Source organism: Alexandromys fortis, unplaced genomic scaffold, assembly GCF_014885135.2.
Source record: "Alexandromys fortis isolate MF-2015 unplaced genomic scaffold, M_Fortis_MF-2015_v1.1 scaffold_72, whole genome shotgun sequence".
NCBI classification, from domain to species: Eukaryota; Metazoa; Chordata; class Mammalia; order Rodentia; family Cricetidae; genus Alexandromys; species Alexandromys fortis.
The window spans coordinates 1,247,109-1,266,759 of NW_026067969.1; the positions used below are offsets into that span (position 1 = coordinate 1,247,109).

Consider the following 19,651-nt stretch of genomic DNA (forward strand, 5'->3'; position numbering starts at 1 on the left):
GGAGCGGGAGGGGGGGGGGGGGGGGGGGGGGGGGGGGGGAAGGGGAAGAAGAGCTTAGATGAGGAAAGAAACCTGCAGTCACCTAAGGAACAATTCTACCCTCTTAAATGGCTTCTCAGCAGTCTGAGAGACTGTCTCTAGCTCCCAGAGAATTTATCATATCCCAGGACTTGGTTGGAGCAGTCCCACATTGCCTACCGGAGAACTGGTAATAAAGTCTCTAAGGCAGTGGTTTCCAGGAGAGGGGACAACTGGACAGAATCGAGTGTTGCCCAGGATGTGGTAGTAGGGGGTGTCAGGGAGAAGCAAGAGATGGTGGCTCAGGCAGGTCTGAGGAATCTGTCCAACTTGCTAGGGGCTTCCCAAGTAAACAAAAAGAGCAATTAAAGACCAGACATGGTGGCTCACACCTTTAATCCCATCACTCAGGAGACACCAGCAAGAGGATCTTATGAGTCTAAGCCAGCATCAAGGCAATTACAGCAAACAGTGTGGGGGGACCAACGGGGTGCCACCCACTTGGATCTTGTTGGATACTACCTTACAACATGCAAGGACCCCAACACTAAAGGGATGATGTTTTTGAAAAGGTCCTTTCCTTGAGGGCTTCTGGAGTCCAATCTGGACTGTGAGATACCTATTCAGACAGACTGGACAGTGGGGTAGGAGGGACACTGGTAAACATGACTTCTTCTATCTGTGACCTAATTTAAATGCATCATGGATATAGCCCCTGCCAATCAGGAGCCTGGCCAGCTCAGGGGACTCAATTAAAATGGTAAATTAATTCAATTGAATAACTCCTCTTAATGACACATCCTTCTAAAGAGAAAACAGAAGAAATTTAAGATGTTCTTTTTTCTTTCTTTTTGACGGATTGGTGACGAGTGCATTGTTCACAGCGCTGAGAAATAATGGCTAGGACATTTGCATACAGTGACGATGATGGGCGGGGCCACCTCACCTGCTACAAGCTCCAGTTTCTCTCCAGGGTCACCCTCCGAGTAGAGCTTCGGGTGGCAGCGGTACCCGATCTGGCTGATGAGGCTGGCAGGCAGCGCTACCAGGTCACGACGGATGAGTACACAGGAGCGACTTTCCAGGGGCACGGGCTCTGGCTTCTCTTGTACTAAGACAAAGAACTAATCCAATTAGGTGGGAGTCTGCGGGTGAACCTGGGTTGCTCTGCACTTGCCTACCACATCCCAAGGCCCAGGTTAGAAACACTCCACATCAGTCTGGGGCTAACCTAAACCCAGGGCGGCCAGCCCTCCACACTATACACGCAGTGTGCCCACCTCCAATCCAGCCTTAACCTGCAATGATGCCTGATAATAGCATGAACGGGAAGACAGCCAGCGAGAAATGCCTGCCTAGGCCTGGCAACAGGCTGCAGAGGGTGAGAGGTGGTTCCCACAGTGTCTACCCAGTTGGCTATTGGTTAGGTGGGAAGGAGGGCTGGGAGGGGGGCATAGGGCATGTTCTGGAAGCAGGATACAGAAGAGACCTTGAAGCTGCAGGCGGAGTTTGAACTCAGCAGTCTGCACCTTTCAGAGAGAGTAAAGCTGAACAGGGCCCCAGGCTCTCTTCAGAGTGGCTTCATGCAGGAGGTAACCAGACACGACTAGTTCTACTTGGCAGGTGAGGGGGATGAGTATCTTAGCACATTCGGGGACGTGGCCTCTTGGACTATTTTGGCCTGGCACAAGGAAGTGCTCCTAAATATTTGTCAAAAGCAAAGACAGCAGTCCGGCATCCCTGTTGTCTGGGAATGTTCTGGCAAATCATGTCTCCTCTGCACCTGCAGCTCTGAGGCTGCACCCATGATGCAGGTCCACAGGTGAGTGCAGGACACCAGTTAGCCAGCATCAGCCTCCAACAGGAAGGAAGAACAGTCTCTTACAAGTCACAGAGGGCTAGGGCCAAGTCTTCTTATTAAGGATTACTTGCTGGGCACCCTATGCTACAAGACATAAGAGGCCCGGTGGTCCTAACCCCAATCCTGCAGTCTGTCTCAGTTCCTCCATTTCCCCACTGCCTCTCCAGCCCCCTTTCCCAGAAGGCCTTGCACTTGGGCTAGTCTTTTGGCTAATCATTGGTCTATGTTCCCACAGGCCACAGAGTCTGGCAGTAACACGTACTCCACCTTGCTCAGAGAGAGGCCACAGGTGCCATATTACTCTCTCCCGTGTTCTCAGCACACAGGTTAGGTCCTTAGAGGGCCACCTGTTCCCAGCCAGCTGTTCTCTGATGTGTGTTTCTATATTTGTGTATGTATGTGTTTGTGTATGTGTGCGTCTGTGTGCATTTATGCATGCGTGCTTATGTATCTGAGTGTCTGTATCTATGAATGTATAAGTCTGTATGTGTTCATGTCTGTATCTGTGTCCGTGTGGTGCAAGCAGGACTTGGCCCTAAGACAGCTAGAATCTGTTGGCCCCACAGGCTTAGAGCCTGGCAGCTCAATGCAGGTGGCTCAGACTTCGACCTTGCCCTGAGACAGCTCCAAGATCAGACAGACACAGGTACACCTGGTTGCTCCAGATGGACTAGCTTCCTGTCCCTCCTCACAATAACCACACAGTAGGGATGGTCAGCGCTTCTCAGCAGGGGGCCACCGTGCAGGGGCCCCATGAGGACAGATGGCACAGGAAGGATGTGCAAGTCATTTTAACACACTGTTCCCGAGGGAGATGTTGGGACATCCATCCCTAAGGGCCAACATCTGGGTTCTGAAGTGACCACCCACACCCTAAGGAACTGTCAATCACTATGCAGGAGGGGTTCCAGAACAGAAGACAGGGTGGGAAGCCTGTGTGAGGCTCAACCCTGTCCCCAGCGTCTGGAGCTGCAGAGCGGAGTCTCCAGGATGCCTCAGGCCCGCTGCTGCAGCTCCGGATAGCATCTCCACCTGCGTCTGAGGAAGTCTCGGAGCCGGCAGACAGTCAGTGAGGACAAAAGCCAGAAAAATGGAAGTTGCTGAGAGGCAGACCCCTGCCTGGTACCAACTGCTGGTCAGGCTGGCCAGGTGGCATTTCCCAACCAGCGGAGGAGAATCGTTACAGCCCGGAATTACCCAGAGACTGAGGGAACACATCAAACAATCCGGATGGTATTTTAAAACATAATTATCCGCCCCCCGCCCCCCGCGCCCCGCCCGCTGTGATTACACATGCAAACGAGCAGCGCCGCGCCAACGCTGTGCGTGGCATTTACATAAAGAGTGTTCACCAACAGAAATAATTCTCCGTCCTCAGCCAGCGCTCTCTCGAGATGTTTTTCTCAACCGCAGAAGTTGTTTGCGCTCCACATGCACACCCTCCCCAGCCCGGCTCCCCAAGAGCCAGAGACTGTCAGCCCAGAGCCCCAAAAAACCTCTTCTATTTCTGCCCTGCCAAGTGCTGGATGCTGTCGTCTCTAAAAATACACGAAACTGAGCCTCAGCTCATTGGCGAAGGTACTCTGAACTCCTTCGGGTGCCTCCGCCCCTGCCCCAGGTCCCCACGGGGTGGCTTCGGTCACCACTCAGGCTACAGCTAGGTAGTTAAGGGAAACTCCAGAGACTCACTCCCAGAGGAGACTGGACCTTCATTCCCAGGAGGCCTCAATGGGCACTGAGTACTTGTACAAGTACTGGTACTTGGTTCCAGGTGTGCTGGGACTCCGCCATCCCTGTTCGCCCCACTCCCTACCCCCACACGGAGCATTGTGAGCTGAGGAGAGAGCCTGTGATGACATGAAATTCCCGCATCCTAATCTCCGGTACCAGGAGACTTAAGTCTCCTATCATGCGGGACTGCCCAGTGGCATCAATGTCACTTTCCCATTCCCCAGACCAGGTGACAAGGCTCTGGTTTCTAGGGCTGAGCATCCTAGGGAGAGCATGCTGAGGCATAGTTAGCGACCTTGATGAAGAGCTGACTAAACACTGAAGTGTAGCCTTCCTGGACACAGCAGGAAGACCTGTTAAGGGGCCTCCTTTCCCCAGGACCGTTAACCCACCCCCTTTAGGTCACACCACAGAAGCCAATTGGATACTAGTGGTCACATGATATGTGGCTTATATTCCAGGGCTCTTAACATGGTCACCCAGGAGGCCTGCTAAGTCTCTGAGGCCCAGAGGCACCAAGTCTGGGTGGTAGACACGCAAGGTCCCAATTGTCCAAGAAGGGCTCAGTTCTGAGCCGAGTACAGACTGTCAAACCTGTAGGATTTCACTTTTATGAGGTTCCCAGGTGTCAAGCCATATATATGGAACCAAGAGGTAAAATATTTTGAGTGGGGAATCCACGTCAGTTTGGGAAGTTGTCAGAAGTTCTATGGATAGGACGTTAGTGATGGCAGAACAATGTGCATATGTTAATGTCACTGAACAGCACACTGAAAATGACTACAAAATACTACCTTATAATATAAGGTATAAGCACATTTAAAAGAGGAAGAGGCTGGGCATTGTGGCTCAGGCCTAGAATCCTAGCACTAGGCAGACAGGAAGATCAGAGTCCAAGGTCATCCTGTGAGACCCTGTCTTAGAAATAAAACAAAACAACAAAATAAGCACTTTGGGTGTAGCTTAGTGATTGACCACGTTCGGCTGGGATGAGGCCCTGCGAAGGAGAGAGCAGGAGAGGGGGAGGGCAGATCCCACAGTCTGTTTCCCTCCCAGGGGTCTGCCCCCAGGAGACTGCCCAGCAGTAGCTCCCCTACTCTGTTCACTGATACACTTGGGGTGAAGCATGCCAACAGCCCCATTTGTGGGAACCCCTTCAAGAAGTCCCAAGCGATACGAACAGCTGCCAGTGGGTGAGTGACCACTCCGGTTAGAGCTGCACAGAGGCCTGGGGATCCCTACCTACTTCACAGACTAGTTGTACACACCACCCCCTCAAAATACAGAATCAGAAAACGAACCCTAGTTCTTAATTGTGAGTCGAAAAAAAAATGAGCCCATGATGACAGAAAAATGCCAACTCACACCGGAAGACTCCTGATAATGCTGCAGTCATCGAGACCACATGGGACGGACGGACAGACAGACAGAGACGGCCGCTCGTCCCAGAGCTGCCACAGGTGATCTGCACAAGCACACTCTGCTGGCTTACACTGGTGTGAGCCAGTCAGCAGAGCTGGCTGACTTTTAGGCCCTTTACAGTCACCCCCTGGGCCGCTCTCATTCGGACCCTCATTCCTCTAATGCAGAAGTGATGATCCTGGAGACTTTTAGAAGTAAACAGCAAGAAAAACCTCACCAGAAATGTCAGTTCTTCAAAGTGGAAAAAAACCAGCAAACACTTATGTGAAAGTAACAAAATAAGTTGGCTACGGTGGGAAGGACAAAGAAAACCCTCTCAAAACTCAACTTTTAAAAACAACAACAGCAGCAAAACGAGGGCTGGAGAGATGGTTCAGTGTTAAGAGCACTGACTGGTTGCTCTTCTAGAGTTCCCGAGTTCAATCCCCAGCACACATGGAGGCTCACAACTGTAGTCCCATGAGTTCCAAGGCCCCCGTCTGGTGTGCAGATGTACATACAGACAAAAGTGCCCGCATGCATAAATAAATAAATCTTTAAGAATAAACCAACTGAACGTCTGTTTAAAACATGGGCAGACATGGAGAAGATTTATGGATGAGAATGTGCACTGGTAAAGTGCTTGCTCAACATTCAACCAAGAAACGAAACTGAAGCCAGGTAATGGTGACCCCAGCACTGGGGAGGTAGAGACAGGTGGATCTGTGAGTTCGAAGCCAGCCTGGTCTACAAGAGCTAGTTCCGGGACAGACTCCAAGGCTACAGAGAAACCCTGTCTCCAAAAACTATTAAGCAAAAAAGAAATGAAACCGAAACCACAATAGAATATCATCCTGTTCTTTGAAGTCAGGACCTAGAACCAGTTACGAGGTGGAACATGGCACCCCTGCGTTGTCAGTGAGAGCGCAAATGAGAGCTACCTTGAAGAGCAGTCCCATGGCTTAGCACGAATAAGAGTCTGGGAGTGAAGGGGTCACACTCATAAAGGACATCCACCTGAACACAGTAGCCTTGTGTCTTAAGACAGGTTTATAGGGATGAAGAGCAGGAAGTTTGGAGGAGGTGAGCAGACACTAGACCTCGGTGATTGATGGCTGGAAATCAGGGTGTGGGAGGTACTACCTGTGTACCCCGACAAAAGAAACAACCCCACAGAAGCCCTGATCTTCCACAGAGGATTGTGCCTCACTCCCCACCACACACACACACACACACTTCCTGCCTAACACCACCCAGGCCTGACTCAGGAACTTCCTGATGGCCAGGGCCTAGGCCGGCTGAATGTCTGTAAGGTCTCCTTCCTCTGGCTGCTGAGGGTGGGCTCTATGACTCCACTGGCTCTGCTGGCAGGCCCAGCCAGCTGCACACTCAGCACAACTGGCTGGTCTGTGCTGTCATCCTGTAAGGGCCCCACACACTCGGGCTTCACCAGTACAGGCTTTTCCTGAAGCTGTGTCCCCTCCACAGCTTCCGGAGGAGCCAATAATAATCTCTAATTGCCAGGAGGGGCTCCCTGTGACACCGGTAAGGCATGCCCCCAACATTACCTGGACATACCCATTTCACAGATGCCAAAATGTGGGCCAAATCCATCCCAGATCCAAGGTAATATGGCAAGTTGGATACACAAGAACACAAGCTGGGTAGGGAAACCCAGAAAGGACAGCGGATGTAGGACCAGGGGATGTACACATATTCATGGCTGATGTGGGCTCCTAGGGGTAGGAGAGAGGGGCCTGTGGTCTCTGGACTCACTATGTTCCGCTGCCAGAGAGACTTAAGCAGTGAGGATACAACACTCAACAGCACCCACAAGGGGTGTCATGTCAGACCCAGGGACCAGGCTTCTGGATCTAAATAGCTTTCTGGGCTCTGTTTTAAAGACCACTGTGGCTCCCATGAGTGTTTATTGGCTGGTGTAGCCTTCATACCACGGTCCCAGCCAATGTTCCCCCTGAAAGCCAAGCTTGCCCATTCCTTCTTGCTAGCCTGCTATGAATTTTTCCACTTCACCCAATGACACCTCAGAGACACACAATACCACTCTCACACAGGACAGGATGTGTCTTCCTTGACAAGCGGCACAGAGAGAACAGGCCACGGTCACACAAAGGGCATAGACCAAAGTAAAGATTTCTCTGTGTGGCGGTAACCCTAGGACACTGAATGAGTTAAAGCCAGGCACAGGGCTTAGCTAATACCTCACACTTACGTACACATACACCTTGAGCTGGGAAAAACACCTAGAATGGGGTACCTATGGGTGCCCCAGGGAACAGATCAGGAAGCAAGTAATTCACCCCGGAGACCTTGCTTCAGCTACAGAATCACCAGGGCAAGAACTTCTCTGTGGAGAGCAACTGTAAAAGGGGGGGTGGTGTCTTCAGTGGCCAGGATTAGCAGGATTAGGACTGGGACTCCAGGGAGAAGGACAGAGCACGGTGGGGGCACGAGGGACAGGGTAGGGAGATTTGGGGAGGCACAGGACTCAGGGGTGGAATTCTGAGCACCATGCTACAGTATACTTAAGGGGTATCTCTGCAGAATACTAAACAGCAAGAATGCAGGACAAGACTCTGAAAAACAACAGCCAAGACACGGCTTGGTGGTTTCTGTCCTGGGAGGCAGACTAGATCTCAGAGCCTGCCAAGGCAGTTCCAGCTTCCAGCTGCAACCCAGAACAGCTATGGTTGAGCCTGGGGCTCAGAACACAGCCTGTGCTGGGCCCACCCAGGGCCTCTCACAACAGTCTGGGAGGACCAGTGCCCAGGCCCTCCTTGGAACAGCTGTTCGGGCTTCTAAAATGTTTTTAAGTAATGCCCAGCTATCAAGGAAACAATACTAGGAAGACCAGAAAACAGCAGCAAAACTATTAGACACAGACCAAATGAGAAAAAAAAAAAAAAAACAAATCGATTTACAAAAAGACATTAGATCTGACAATTAGCAGATGCAGACTTTAAGATCTCTGCTGTGAACGTGGGAGGGAATGGGGAATAAAACTGGGAGCCTCAAAGAAAACCAGAATCAATAAGGAAATAAAAGACGGCAGTAACTAAAACCCTGAATCCAGAAGGGTGAATTGGGGGAAGAATTACACAGAGCAGATAAGATTCATGAACTAGAAAATAATTCAATGCGTAACACTCAGATGTAGGAAGGAAACAAAAGCAGCAGAGAACAGAGGCTGAAGAGGTCGGTGGTCAAGAGCACTGACTGCTCACACAGGACACTGCTTCAGTTTCCACACCCACATGGCAGCCCACAACCCTCGGTAACTCCAGTTCCGGGGGCGCCCTCTTCTGGCCTCCACAGGCACTGCATACACGTGGTGCACAGACATTCAAGCAGGCAAAACACTCATATGCATAAAATAAACAATTTTTAATCTTAAAAAAAAAAAAAAAGACAGAAACTAGAATAGGAGACACATGGAGAGCCTGGGCCTCAGGAGCAGGCGGCACTGGTAGCAATCGCGCTCCAGAGGGAAGAAGGAAAGAAGGCCACTGTGTTCAAGACAAGTACAAGAGAGCCAACAGTGGTTGGAACACAAGCCCCTTGGAGGAAAGTGGCCCTGGGCAGGTCTCTGCCCCCTGCGTGCTGGGATTAAAGGCGTGCACAACAACAAGCTGCTCACAGGATTAAGACACACCAGGGCAGCGGCCAGCAACAGGTGTGGGAGGCTCCTGGGCAGAAATGCTTTGTGATGCAAGTCAGGTGGTAAAAGCCCCAAAGTTTGTAAAACACTAATGCAAAGATGCTGAAGTCATTTGCCTTTAGAAGGACACCATAAAAACACACAGGTCTTATTCACAGAAAACAGGACACTCGATTAATGCAAAAGAGTAGGAAAAGAAAAAAAGAAAAAAAAAAAAAAAAAGGAAGGAAGGAAGGCACAGCAGGGGTCAGGGTCGGAAGGAACTAAACCCTAACAAGCAGGCTGTTTACAGGAAATGCGAATGGGCCCTGCACTCTAACAACTCAAACCTAGGAGCTGGGGTACTGACTGACCCTGTGGGTTCCAGCCACCCAGAAGATGGAGGGGAAAGGATGGCCGGCCTGGGCATCCCAGGAATGCCTGTGTAACACAGTGAGACCCTGATTGTCATGAGATAAAAGGTAGCTAGAAAACAAGAGGCAGGTACAGGCACACAGCACGTAGAAGAGAGCTGGGTACCATGTAAACGTCAGACCAGAAGGCATCAGTGAAAAGAAACACTGCCATTTTACAGGAAAACAAGCCTGGATTAACATGCACCCAGTACAGCCAGCAAGACGGGGGGCAGGAACTCAAGAGTCACACACTGCCTCTGTGCCCGCCCAAGACCAGGCCGACCTGGAAGAGCTCCCAGCTCTGCCTTGAGCCTGGGTGCAGCTTATAAGGCAGGCCATGCAACCGCCTCTCAGCACATTTGGAACTAAGTAGGGCAGCAGGCAAGGCTCCACAGACTCCAGAGAGTGGAGGAGGGCAGAGTGCACTCCAGGACCACACAGGACTCAGAAGGCTAAGATGAATCTAATTCTGAATGCGCCAGAAAAATCAAGCAAGGTCATAAACCCAAGAGCCATGGAAGCAGGGGTCATGTATCCGAAAAGATATGTATGGATAAAGACAACAGAGCACAGCAGAACATGCTGTGGTACCGCCTGGCATTCAGGGTAGTGTGGGAGCACCGGGCTCCATCCCAAAGAAGGATAGCTCGCTCACAGGCCTAACAATATGGAGATGATTTTATTTTATTATTTATTGTGGGGCTTAAAATTTTTAAATTGTTTGATATGTGTTTTGCCAACATCTATGTCAGTGCATCATGTCAATGCCTGGACCCCTGGAGCTGGAATTATTGATGACTGTGAGCTACCCATGTGGATTTGGGGAACTGAACCTGGGTCCTCTAGAATACCCATGTGCTTAAACATTGAGCCATCTCTCTAGCCCCTAATTGTTGGCTTTGTAAACTGATACTAAAATATACATAATGTAGCAAGCCAGACATAGAAGTACATGCTTTTAATTCCAACAGGGAAATGGATCTTTGGGAGATCCAGGCCAGCCTGATTTACATAGTGAGTTCCAGATAAGTTAAAACTAAACAGTGAGATCCATCATATCATATGCAGGGCTCATGAGATGACCGAGTGGGTAAAGGTGCCTGCTGCCAAGATGGACAACCCGAGTTTGATCCCCAGGAGAAAACCAACTGCTACAGGTTGTCTTCTGATCTCTACACATGAGCCCCTGCCCCGTGCCCTCCTCACATTAGAAGAGACACCAATACAAAAAAGTTAGGCTAAAAACGGATTCTGTGCAGGGGAGAGTTCAAGAAGAGCTGAGTAACATAAATCCGAGCTAATGGCTACCCATGGTCTCTGCATGGTGTGTCCACAAACTATGGGACAGACACAGTAATAGGACTGTCACAGACATTAAGCTCTTGAGAGCACATGGAACTTCATTCCAGTAAAAGTGAACATAGATGTCACTGGGAAGTCTATTAAAAGATTCAATTTATGCTGGGCGGTGGTGGCGCACACCTTTAATCCCAGCACTTGGGAGGCAGAGGCAGGTGGATTTCTGTGAGTTCAAGGCCAGCCTGGTCTATAGAGCTAGTTCTACAGCCAGCACTACACAAAGAAACCGTGTCTCAAAACAACAACAACAACAACAAAAAAAATATAATAAAAACACAACTTACCAAAACTGACACAGAAAGTAGAAACTGAGTTGTCCTGTTGCAAAGACAATTCATCTGGATACCCACCTCTCTGTGAAGGGTGCAGTGGCTCTACACACCTCTTCTGTATGTTTAATCAAACGCATTAGAGAAAAAAGTAATCCTTGATCTTTTCTGTGACAGATATCAAACCTTGACAGCAAACCCAGAGTGGAGCTTTATGGGAAAGCAAGGAGCAATCTCGCTCCTGCAAAAGAGTCTCATAGGTCTCTGAAATATTGGCAGCAGGGGTAATGACTCCCACCTGTAATTTCAGCACTCAACAGACTGACTCCCACCTGTAATTTCAGCACTCAACAGACTGAGGCCTTTCTCTGTTTCCTGTCTGCCGTAACGTCAAATGTCCCTTCCTGCCATGATGGACCCATCCTGTAAACCCGTGAGCTAAGTGGATTCCTCCCCTTTAAAGCCACACAAGTTGTCACAACCTAAATGTAACTAACACAGAGGGATTTGTGTGGGCAAAGTACCACCTTCCTATTGCTAACACTCTTTGTGGTTGTTACAGTTTTTGTTTCTTTGAGACAAAGTCTCACTGTTTAGCCCTAGTTGGCCTGAATTTACTATGCAGACCAGGCTGGCTTTGAATTCAGAGATCCACCTGCTTCTTCCTTCCAGGTGATGAAATTAAGAAGTGTGCCTCTATACCTACCTTACTGTCTTTTTTTATAGTGTAGGGATTTTTATTATTTTAAAAAATCTTATGCGTATGAGTGTTTGTCTATATGAGCACTATGTACACACCTGGGGGCACAGGGTGTGGGGTCCCCTGGAACTGTAGTCACAGATGATTGTGAACCACCATGTGTGGACTTGAAACCCAACCTGGGTCCTCTAGAAGGGCAGCAAGGTCAGCGATTGCAGAGCCATCTTTCCACCCCCTTGTTTTTGTGAGCAAGTCTCACTCTGTAGCTCAGGTTGGTCTTGAATTTGAGTGAGACCCCACAGCTAGGGTGATTTCATCCCAGGAATACAAAATTAACAGTACAAGGCAAGCCATGGCATTGCACGTCTTTAATCTCCTCCTGGGGGAAGAGGCAGGCAGATCCCTGTGAGTTCGAGGCCAGCTTGGTTTACATAGCAAGTTCCGGGACAGCTAGGAGTTGTGTGGAGAAACCCTGCCTCAAAAACAATAAAGTAAATAAATTAACAAAACACAGAAGGAAACACACACACACAGCTGTGATCTCTGTAAAGATGCCTCATCCACGGAAGCTGCGTACAGGACAGTGGTTCCTTAGGTTGGCACTACTTGGTGACACAGTCTGACCTTCATTTTGCAGTGTTGCCCTCTAAGATGCTCAGGATCTAAGGTTGCCCAGTGCAGGCCAGCACTAAGCAGTGTGATGGTCTGAATGAGAATGTTCCCCAGGCTCAAGTATTTGAACACTTCAGTCTCCAGTTGGTGGCCTGGCTGGAAGTCTATCACAGGGGGCAGGCTTTAAGGGTCTGTAGCTTTGACACACTTCCAGTTTGCTCTTTCAGCTTCTACATGCTTGTGGTTCAAGTTGTGAACTCTTTGTTTCCTGTTCCCATGGCCACCTGCTCCCTGCCACGCTCACCCCCAAGCCCTGCTATAATAGGGTCTATCTCTGGAACTGTAAGTCCACCTTAGAGTTCTTCCACCTTAAGCTACCATGGTGTCTTATCGCAACAACAGAAAACTGAGACGATGAATGGCGAGAGGCTATGGTAAGGGAAAACAAAAAGCTTTCGTCAATTTTCAACTTTTTCGGGGGAAAAAACCTTAAGTCAAGGGGGAAAAGAGAAATAGCCTTAATTTAATAAAAAAAAACAAAACAAAACAGCAAAACCACAGCAAGCCTAGAACGGCACCGCACAATGGGTCTGATGTATCAAAAGCTTTTCCTGAATTGAGTAACGAAAAGGAACAAGAAATCCCAGCTAATGCCAAGAAGCAAGAAAAGGAACACACAAATTATCACTAGAAATAAAATCATTAGTCAGGCGGTGGTGGCGCACGTCTTTAATCCCAGCACTTGGGAGGCAGAGGCAGGTGGATCTCTGTGAGTTTGAGGCCAGCCTGGTCTACAAGAGCTAGAGAGAAACCCTGTCTTGAAAAACAAAACAAAACAACAACAACAAAAAAGAAATAAAATGATGGGCTCGAGCTGGGGCTCAGATGGCAGAGGGCTTGCTTAGCAAGCACAAAGCCCCGAGTTAGATCTCTATCACCACATAAATCAGGTGTGTGTCTGAAATACCAGCACTTGGTGAAGGAGAATCACAAGTTCAAGGTCAACCTCAGCTTCACTGTGAGTCCAAGTTTACACAGTAAAAAAGTGTTAAAAAAGGAGGAAAAGAAACAATAAGGAAAAGAGCAAGCTAAATGTGGTACCATATACTTGTAATTACCAGAGTTGAGAGGTTGGGGCAGAAGGATCACAAGTTAGCTAGCCTGGGATACACATTGAATACTTGACTTTAAAAAGATTAAAGAAAAAAAAACATTAAAGAAAGTAAATAAATACATAAACAAGTAAATTTGTGTGTGGCTCAGTGATGGAGTTCTTGCCTACAATCCTGAGGCCCTGGATTGGAGGGAGAGGAAGGGGGGGGGCAGGCAGGAATGAGTCAGGCTTAGCAGAGGACGTGATTATATACAGACAACCCAAAAGACACTTAGTGCAGGTAAACCAGCAGAGTAAATCAGAAAATGTGTCACCCGATTTGTCTCTATATATTATCAAGAGCAACACACAACTACAGAGAAGCTTAAACATCATGTAATCAAAACAAGAAATGGATTTCCAGGAATAAATGTAATGGAGGATTGTGCAGCACTCTGAGAAAAACTGGGACATCAGATGGCCACAGCTGGATGGAAGGAGTCCATGCAATCCGGAGTCCAGGCTGCCCTTGCAAGAGGCAGTTGGCACCTTGATTTAACAGTACTTGAAAATGAGGCCAAGGTCAAGCCAAGGTCAAGAGTGAAGGGAACAAAAAGCCTGAACTAAGTCCCTACAGTTCACAGAGACCTTACCAGGCACTAACGGAGGGGACACTGGCATGGGGCAGTGTGTAAGTAAAATGTCCCTCTCAATAGTAAGTGACAAAGTGGCAGGGAAAGTGTGAACCCAGAACCCAGGGCCAGGCCACACTCAAGGAATGCACCTTTAAGAGGTAACTTAGAGGCCAGGCTTAGTGGCCTTTAAATTCCAGCACTCGGGATAGAGCAGGAGGATTTCTGTAGGTTTGAGGCCAGCATGGTCTACACAGTGAGTTCTAGGAGAGAGGAAACCCCATCATTAGGAGGATGTGACAGACAGACAGACAGACAGACAGACAGGAAGCTTTGGAAACAACAGCTCCAATTCATGAATTCAGTGTTCATCTCTCACCCCTCCCCTAGGGTCTCACCATATTCCCAGGCTGGTCTGATTGCTAAAAGGGGAGACAGACAGATAGACAGATGACAGACAAATAGAACACTATTATTGAGTAAGCTCAACAGTAATGAATAAACCCAGCCCCAAGATCTTCATTTCTAGATATTCCTTGAGTATGGCTCAGTGGGCACACCATTTAAGAGTTACAGGAAGAGCCGGGCGCACGCCTTTAATCCCAGCGCTTGGGAGGCAGAAGCAGGTGGATCTCTGTGAGTTCGAGGTCAGCCTGGACTACAAGAGCTAGTTCCAGGACAGGTTCCAAAGCTACAGAGAAACTCTGTCTCGAAAAACCAAAGAGTTACAAGAAGAAAAGAGGGAAGAAAGGGAGAGGGAATGGAGAGAGGAAAAGAACAGAGAAACAGAGAAGAAAGGAGGAAGAAAGGGAAACTGATCCTCTCTGAAAGTTAAAAACAACTAATTCTGGGATAGCTCTCAGGAGGGATAAAATGAACCTGGAATGTTCTTACTGAATATAAAGTAGTAAGAAAATGCTTTTAAAAAATATGGTAAACAGCCAGGCATGTTAGTTCCTGCCTTTGGTTCTATCACTATCTCAGAAGGCAGAGACAAGCTGATCTCCAGGCCAGCCTGATCTACAGAGAGTTCCAGGACTACACAGGGAAACCCTGTCTCAACCTCCCCCCCCCCACACAATAGAAATGTATATGATAAATCACAGCAACAGATGAAGGAAAGAATAATCAGCAGGCAATGTCAGTGGGAAGGAAACTCTACCATACCGGCTGCAGGCTATAACTTTAGGTGCTGTGGTGTTAGCAGTCACTCCTGCAACAACGAAAAGTAACCCATGCCCAGCACCACCACAAAAAGGGAGGCTGCCTAGACAGGGGAGACCTGCTGTGTCCTCAAGCAGGGACATTGGCTTCACCTGGCATAGACCTTCTCAAAACTACCCTAGGCAGTGTCAAAAGGTCAATAGTACTGTTAAACTGGTGTTCAAACCCCTTACTCACCAGGACAGACGTGAAGGCAGAGCAGCAGGACCCTGTGGAGAGTCCCTGCCCACTCTGGAGGATAGTGCTGGTAGACAGACTGTGAAGCCAGCCCGGACTGACGTGATAACCTGGTGATGCTGATGCGTGCGTGCGTGCGTGCGTGCGTGAGTGCGTGCGTGCGTGCGTGCGTGTGTGTGTGTGTGTGTGTGTGTGTACTGCACCTGCAGACCCAAGGCCAGACCACAGAGCCGGAGGACAGAAAGCTCGACGGGCGTGCTGACCATGGAAGGAAACTGAGGCATGGGTCTGTAGCTCACACAGAATGCTTTGGAAAAACTACACATGCAGTGAGAAGAACGAGGGGACACACATGACAAACGGGGGCTGCAACCGTGCGAAGGGCGCAACCGTGCAAAGGGCATAAGGATGCAGCTCTGAGACCTCATCTTACAACTTTTAGGCAAGTTTAAAATAACTTCAAATTAAAACACTTTTATTCTTTAAACATGAGAGGGTATCATATTAAGGTGGAAGGTTCTTCAAACAGTACATAAAAAGCTGTGGTTGATTTCGAAATTTTAACTAACTTTGTATCAAAATTACATTTTGTGGGTGCAGCTCAATGGGAAAGCGTTTGCTTATTAGCATGTGTGAGACCCTGGGTTCCTAATCCTGGAAACAGAAGAAAAGAGGGAGAAAGGGAACAGGAAGGGAAGAAAGGAGGGAGGGGACGAATTAAGAGCACAGGTTTATAACATGCATGTCTGAAAGGCTGGGAATGGTAGCACATGCCTGAAACCCCAAGCATATAGGGGGTAACGGCAGGAGGATCAGGATTTCAAGGGCATCCTTGCCTGTATAGGAAGTTTGAGGTCAGCCTGAGCTACAAGAGACCCCATCAGAAACCAACCAACCAATCAATCAATGAACATATACACAACAAATGTCTGATAAAAGATGCTAGGTCAGCAAAACATGGCGGTGTATGCCTTACACACCAGTAGAAGCAAGCAGGTCTCTGTGAGTTAGAGGCTAGCCTGGTCTACACAGCGAGTTCCAGGACAGTAAAGGATACATGGTGAGACCCATCTTAGGAAGAAAAGGAAAGAAAAAAGAAAAGAAAGCTGACACAGAGGTTGGGAAATAAATGAAAATTGGTCACTCCATGGGGGGGGGGGGGGGGGGGGGGGGGGGGGGGGGGGGGGGACAAGCTGGGCACAGTGGCATGCCTGTTATATAGCGCTTAAAAGGCCAGAGCAGGAAGACTGGCTGCAAGCTCTCTATACAGCCTGAGCTATATAGTGAGTTCGAGGCCAACCTGGAGTGAAAGTCTATCTCAACAATAACAACAAAAAAAGGGACAAAATATTTAATATCCACTTTCCAAATTACCCAAATTATGCTTGACTGATGGAAATGTGACCCCTGAAGAGACTCCGCATGTCACAGATGCTCAACACCTACAAAGTCTAGTATCCACTTAAAAGTGAAAGTTGTAGTGGCGTAAGCCTTTAATCCCAGCCCTTGGGAGGCAGTGGCAGGTGAATCTCTTGAGTTCCGAGGCCAACCTGATCTACAGAGTGAGTTCAAGGACAGTCAGGGCTACACAGTGAAACCCTGTCTCAAAAACAAAACAAAGCCAACAAAAAATGATGTGGAGAACCACAGAAAGGAAAAATCCACCAATGAGAGCTAAGCCAGGAGTGGCAAGATGCTGACACCTGCAGATGTGGGTTTAACAGATTAGGCTAAGCATGACCAGTGCACTAGAAACAAAAGAGGGAGGCATTCCAGAGGATAAGATGGAGCTGTAGACATGAAGACCCATGGGCATGAGTAACTAATCTTACCTAAAGGCTAGAAGGAAAAAAAATCTAAAGAGTTAATAAATGAGCAAACAGGGCTTGTGGGACCGTCACAGCTGTATCTGGAGGGCAGGGGAGACGCAGAGTGTAGCCTGGAAAGACAAGCGGAGCAGAATGGCTAAGAACTACCACACTTCTGTACAAGACAAAAGCACCAAAATCAGGTCTGGCCAACCTCAGCTATCACCTCCAGCAAAAGCAGCCTTCAAAAACCAAGGCACTGGCAAACTACATAGAAAACACTTTTAAATACTGTATACAAATCAACCTCAGTGAGGTACAATTTTCATTATTTACTTATTTTGAGACAGGGTCTCTCTACCTAGTCCTGGCTATTCTAGAACTCACTTAGTAGGTCAGACTGGCCTTGAACTCAGAGATCCTCCTACCAAGGACTACAAGTATGCACCGCCAAATCTAAAGATAATTTCGAATTTTTCAAAATTCATCACTGGCTAAACTCTGAGAACCAGCCAGAGATCAATCCTCCAGCAGAAAGAAAGTAATGTCAGACAGAAACGCTAATCTTTCCCAAGGATGAGGACAGGAGGGAACACGGGGCAAAAACAAAGCCGTGTCCACTCACCCATTCCGGTTACCACAAAATCCTAATGCCATTTATGGAGCAGCAGACACACGAACTGAGGACTCAGTGTGACAAAAGGAGACTTGCTTAGACATAAAAAGAACAAACCTTCAACAGACACATGTGATTAAACCTCAACCAGGTATGGTTCTAAGGGCACACGCCACTTAACTGAACCTCAACTGTGTGATGGCTCTAAAGGTACGGGTTGCTTAGGGTTCCCATTTATACGACCCAAAACAGGCTCATGGTTGCCAAGAGATGAAAGGAAAGAGCTGCCTTTGAGGGGCCAAGAGAGCTGGACCAGAAGGGATATCGGCCTGATCTCCACTGTGAGGCTCCACTGCAGGCAGGCTCCCAGGACTCCTGGTATCTATCTGCTTGGCCTCAGAGAGTAGCTTTTATTCATACGAATGCCAAAAGTTACTAAACAGGGGAAAGATAAATCGTAACCAGCCACGTAAGGCAAAAATAACCTATTTCAAGACTTACTGCTCAGAGAACAGGAAGGCTGTGTGACCACAGCGGCACAAACGGGACGATGCAGGGAGAAGACGAGGAGGTGAGCAGTGCAGGGGGGGGGGGGGAGAGCACAAGGCAAGACACAAATGCTAGCTCAGAGCTGCAGAAGCAGCCAGAGCCAACAGCGGACAGGGAAGGGATGCCAGGGAACGCTCAGGGAGGAGAAACAAGAGCAAACAGCAGCAGCGTGATGGCGGGCTGAACCCAACACTTCCGACTGTGCAAGGCAGGGTGTCAGACAGGATTAAACTAAAGATGGACACTCAGCCATCCACCATCTTCGAGAAGTGTGCTTCCCCTGGATAAATTAAAAGAGGGGGAAGCGCCAACAGTACGCTACTAAGACAACTGGAGCACGTGTGCAGCCCAGTGGTGGAGCACACGCTTAGAATCAGTGAGGCCTCGGGCGCCATCCCGAAGGGAAGAGGGAGGAGCCAGAAGACACGAGGGAGGGGAAGGCTGGAGTGGATCTATTAACACCAAATTAGACTTTAGAGATGGAGAAATTCCATGAAATACACAAATTAGCATGACAGGAACAAGATGAAAGGGGAAATTTGAATGATTCTATATCTAAAGCAATATTGGTAATTAAAGGAAATTGTAATTGATAATACACTGGCAATTAAGATAAATTGGGAATTTAAAGCCTTCCCACAATTAAGAGCAACAAACGCCAGGCTCGAGCGGGCTCACCAGTGGCACAATCCTACCTACACTTTAAGCAGAAAGTGCCAAACCTATATGAGCTCTCTCAATAATAATAACAAAGGAGGGGGCTGGAGAGGAATCTCAGCAGTTAAAGGGTGCTTATTGCTGGGGCTGGAGAGATGGCTCAGTGGTTAAGAGCACTAACAGCTCTTCCAGAGGACCTGGGTTCGAGTCCTAGCACCCACACGGCAGCTCACAACTGTCTAAAACTCCAAGATCTGACATCCTCACACAAATATACATGTAGCAAAACCCTAACGCAAATAAAATAAAAATAAATACACTATATTGAAAAAGAAAGAGTGCTTATTGCTCTTTTAGAATACCCGGGTCTAGTTCCCATCATCCACAACACTTGCAGGACCACAGCTACCTGTAACTCCAGGGGATAAAACACCTCTGACCTCCAAAGGTCCTCTACACTCAAGTATACACACACACACACACACACACACACACACACACACACACACCCCTAAAAATAAATTGCCGGGTGGTGGTGGCACACATTTGGGAGGCATAGACAGGTAGATCTCTGTGAGTCCAAGGCCCTCCTGGTCTACAAAGAGAGTTCCAAGACAGCCAGGGCTATTACACAGAGAAACCCTGTCTCGAAAAAGAAATAAAAATATAAATAAATAAAGTAAATCTTAGAAAAAAAGTAGCTGGGTGTAGTGTGATCCATGCCCTTAATTCCAGCACTTGGGAAGCAGAGGCAGGAAAGCTTTGTGATTTCAAGGCCAACCTGGTCTAGATAGGGAGGTTCTAGAACAGTCAGAATACAAAATGGGATCCTGTCTCAAAAAAAAAAAAACGCCTTTAATCCCAGCACTT

The 19,651-nt window shown here is 48.3% G+C and overlaps 1 protein-coding gene across 1 annotated transcript in view; it reads right to left on the bottom strand.

The window, feature by feature from the left end:
- Positions 1 to 19,651, bottom strand: part of Nacc2 (NACC family member 2) — a 67,857-nt gene that overhangs the window by 7,593 nt on the left and 40,613 nt on the right. The window contains exon 3 of the mRNA XM_050155003.1: positions 965 to 1,129. Coding sequence (XP_050010960.1) covers positions 965 to 1,129 — 165 coding nt within the window. The remainder of the gene's footprint in view (positions 1 to 964; positions 1,130 to 19,651) is intronic.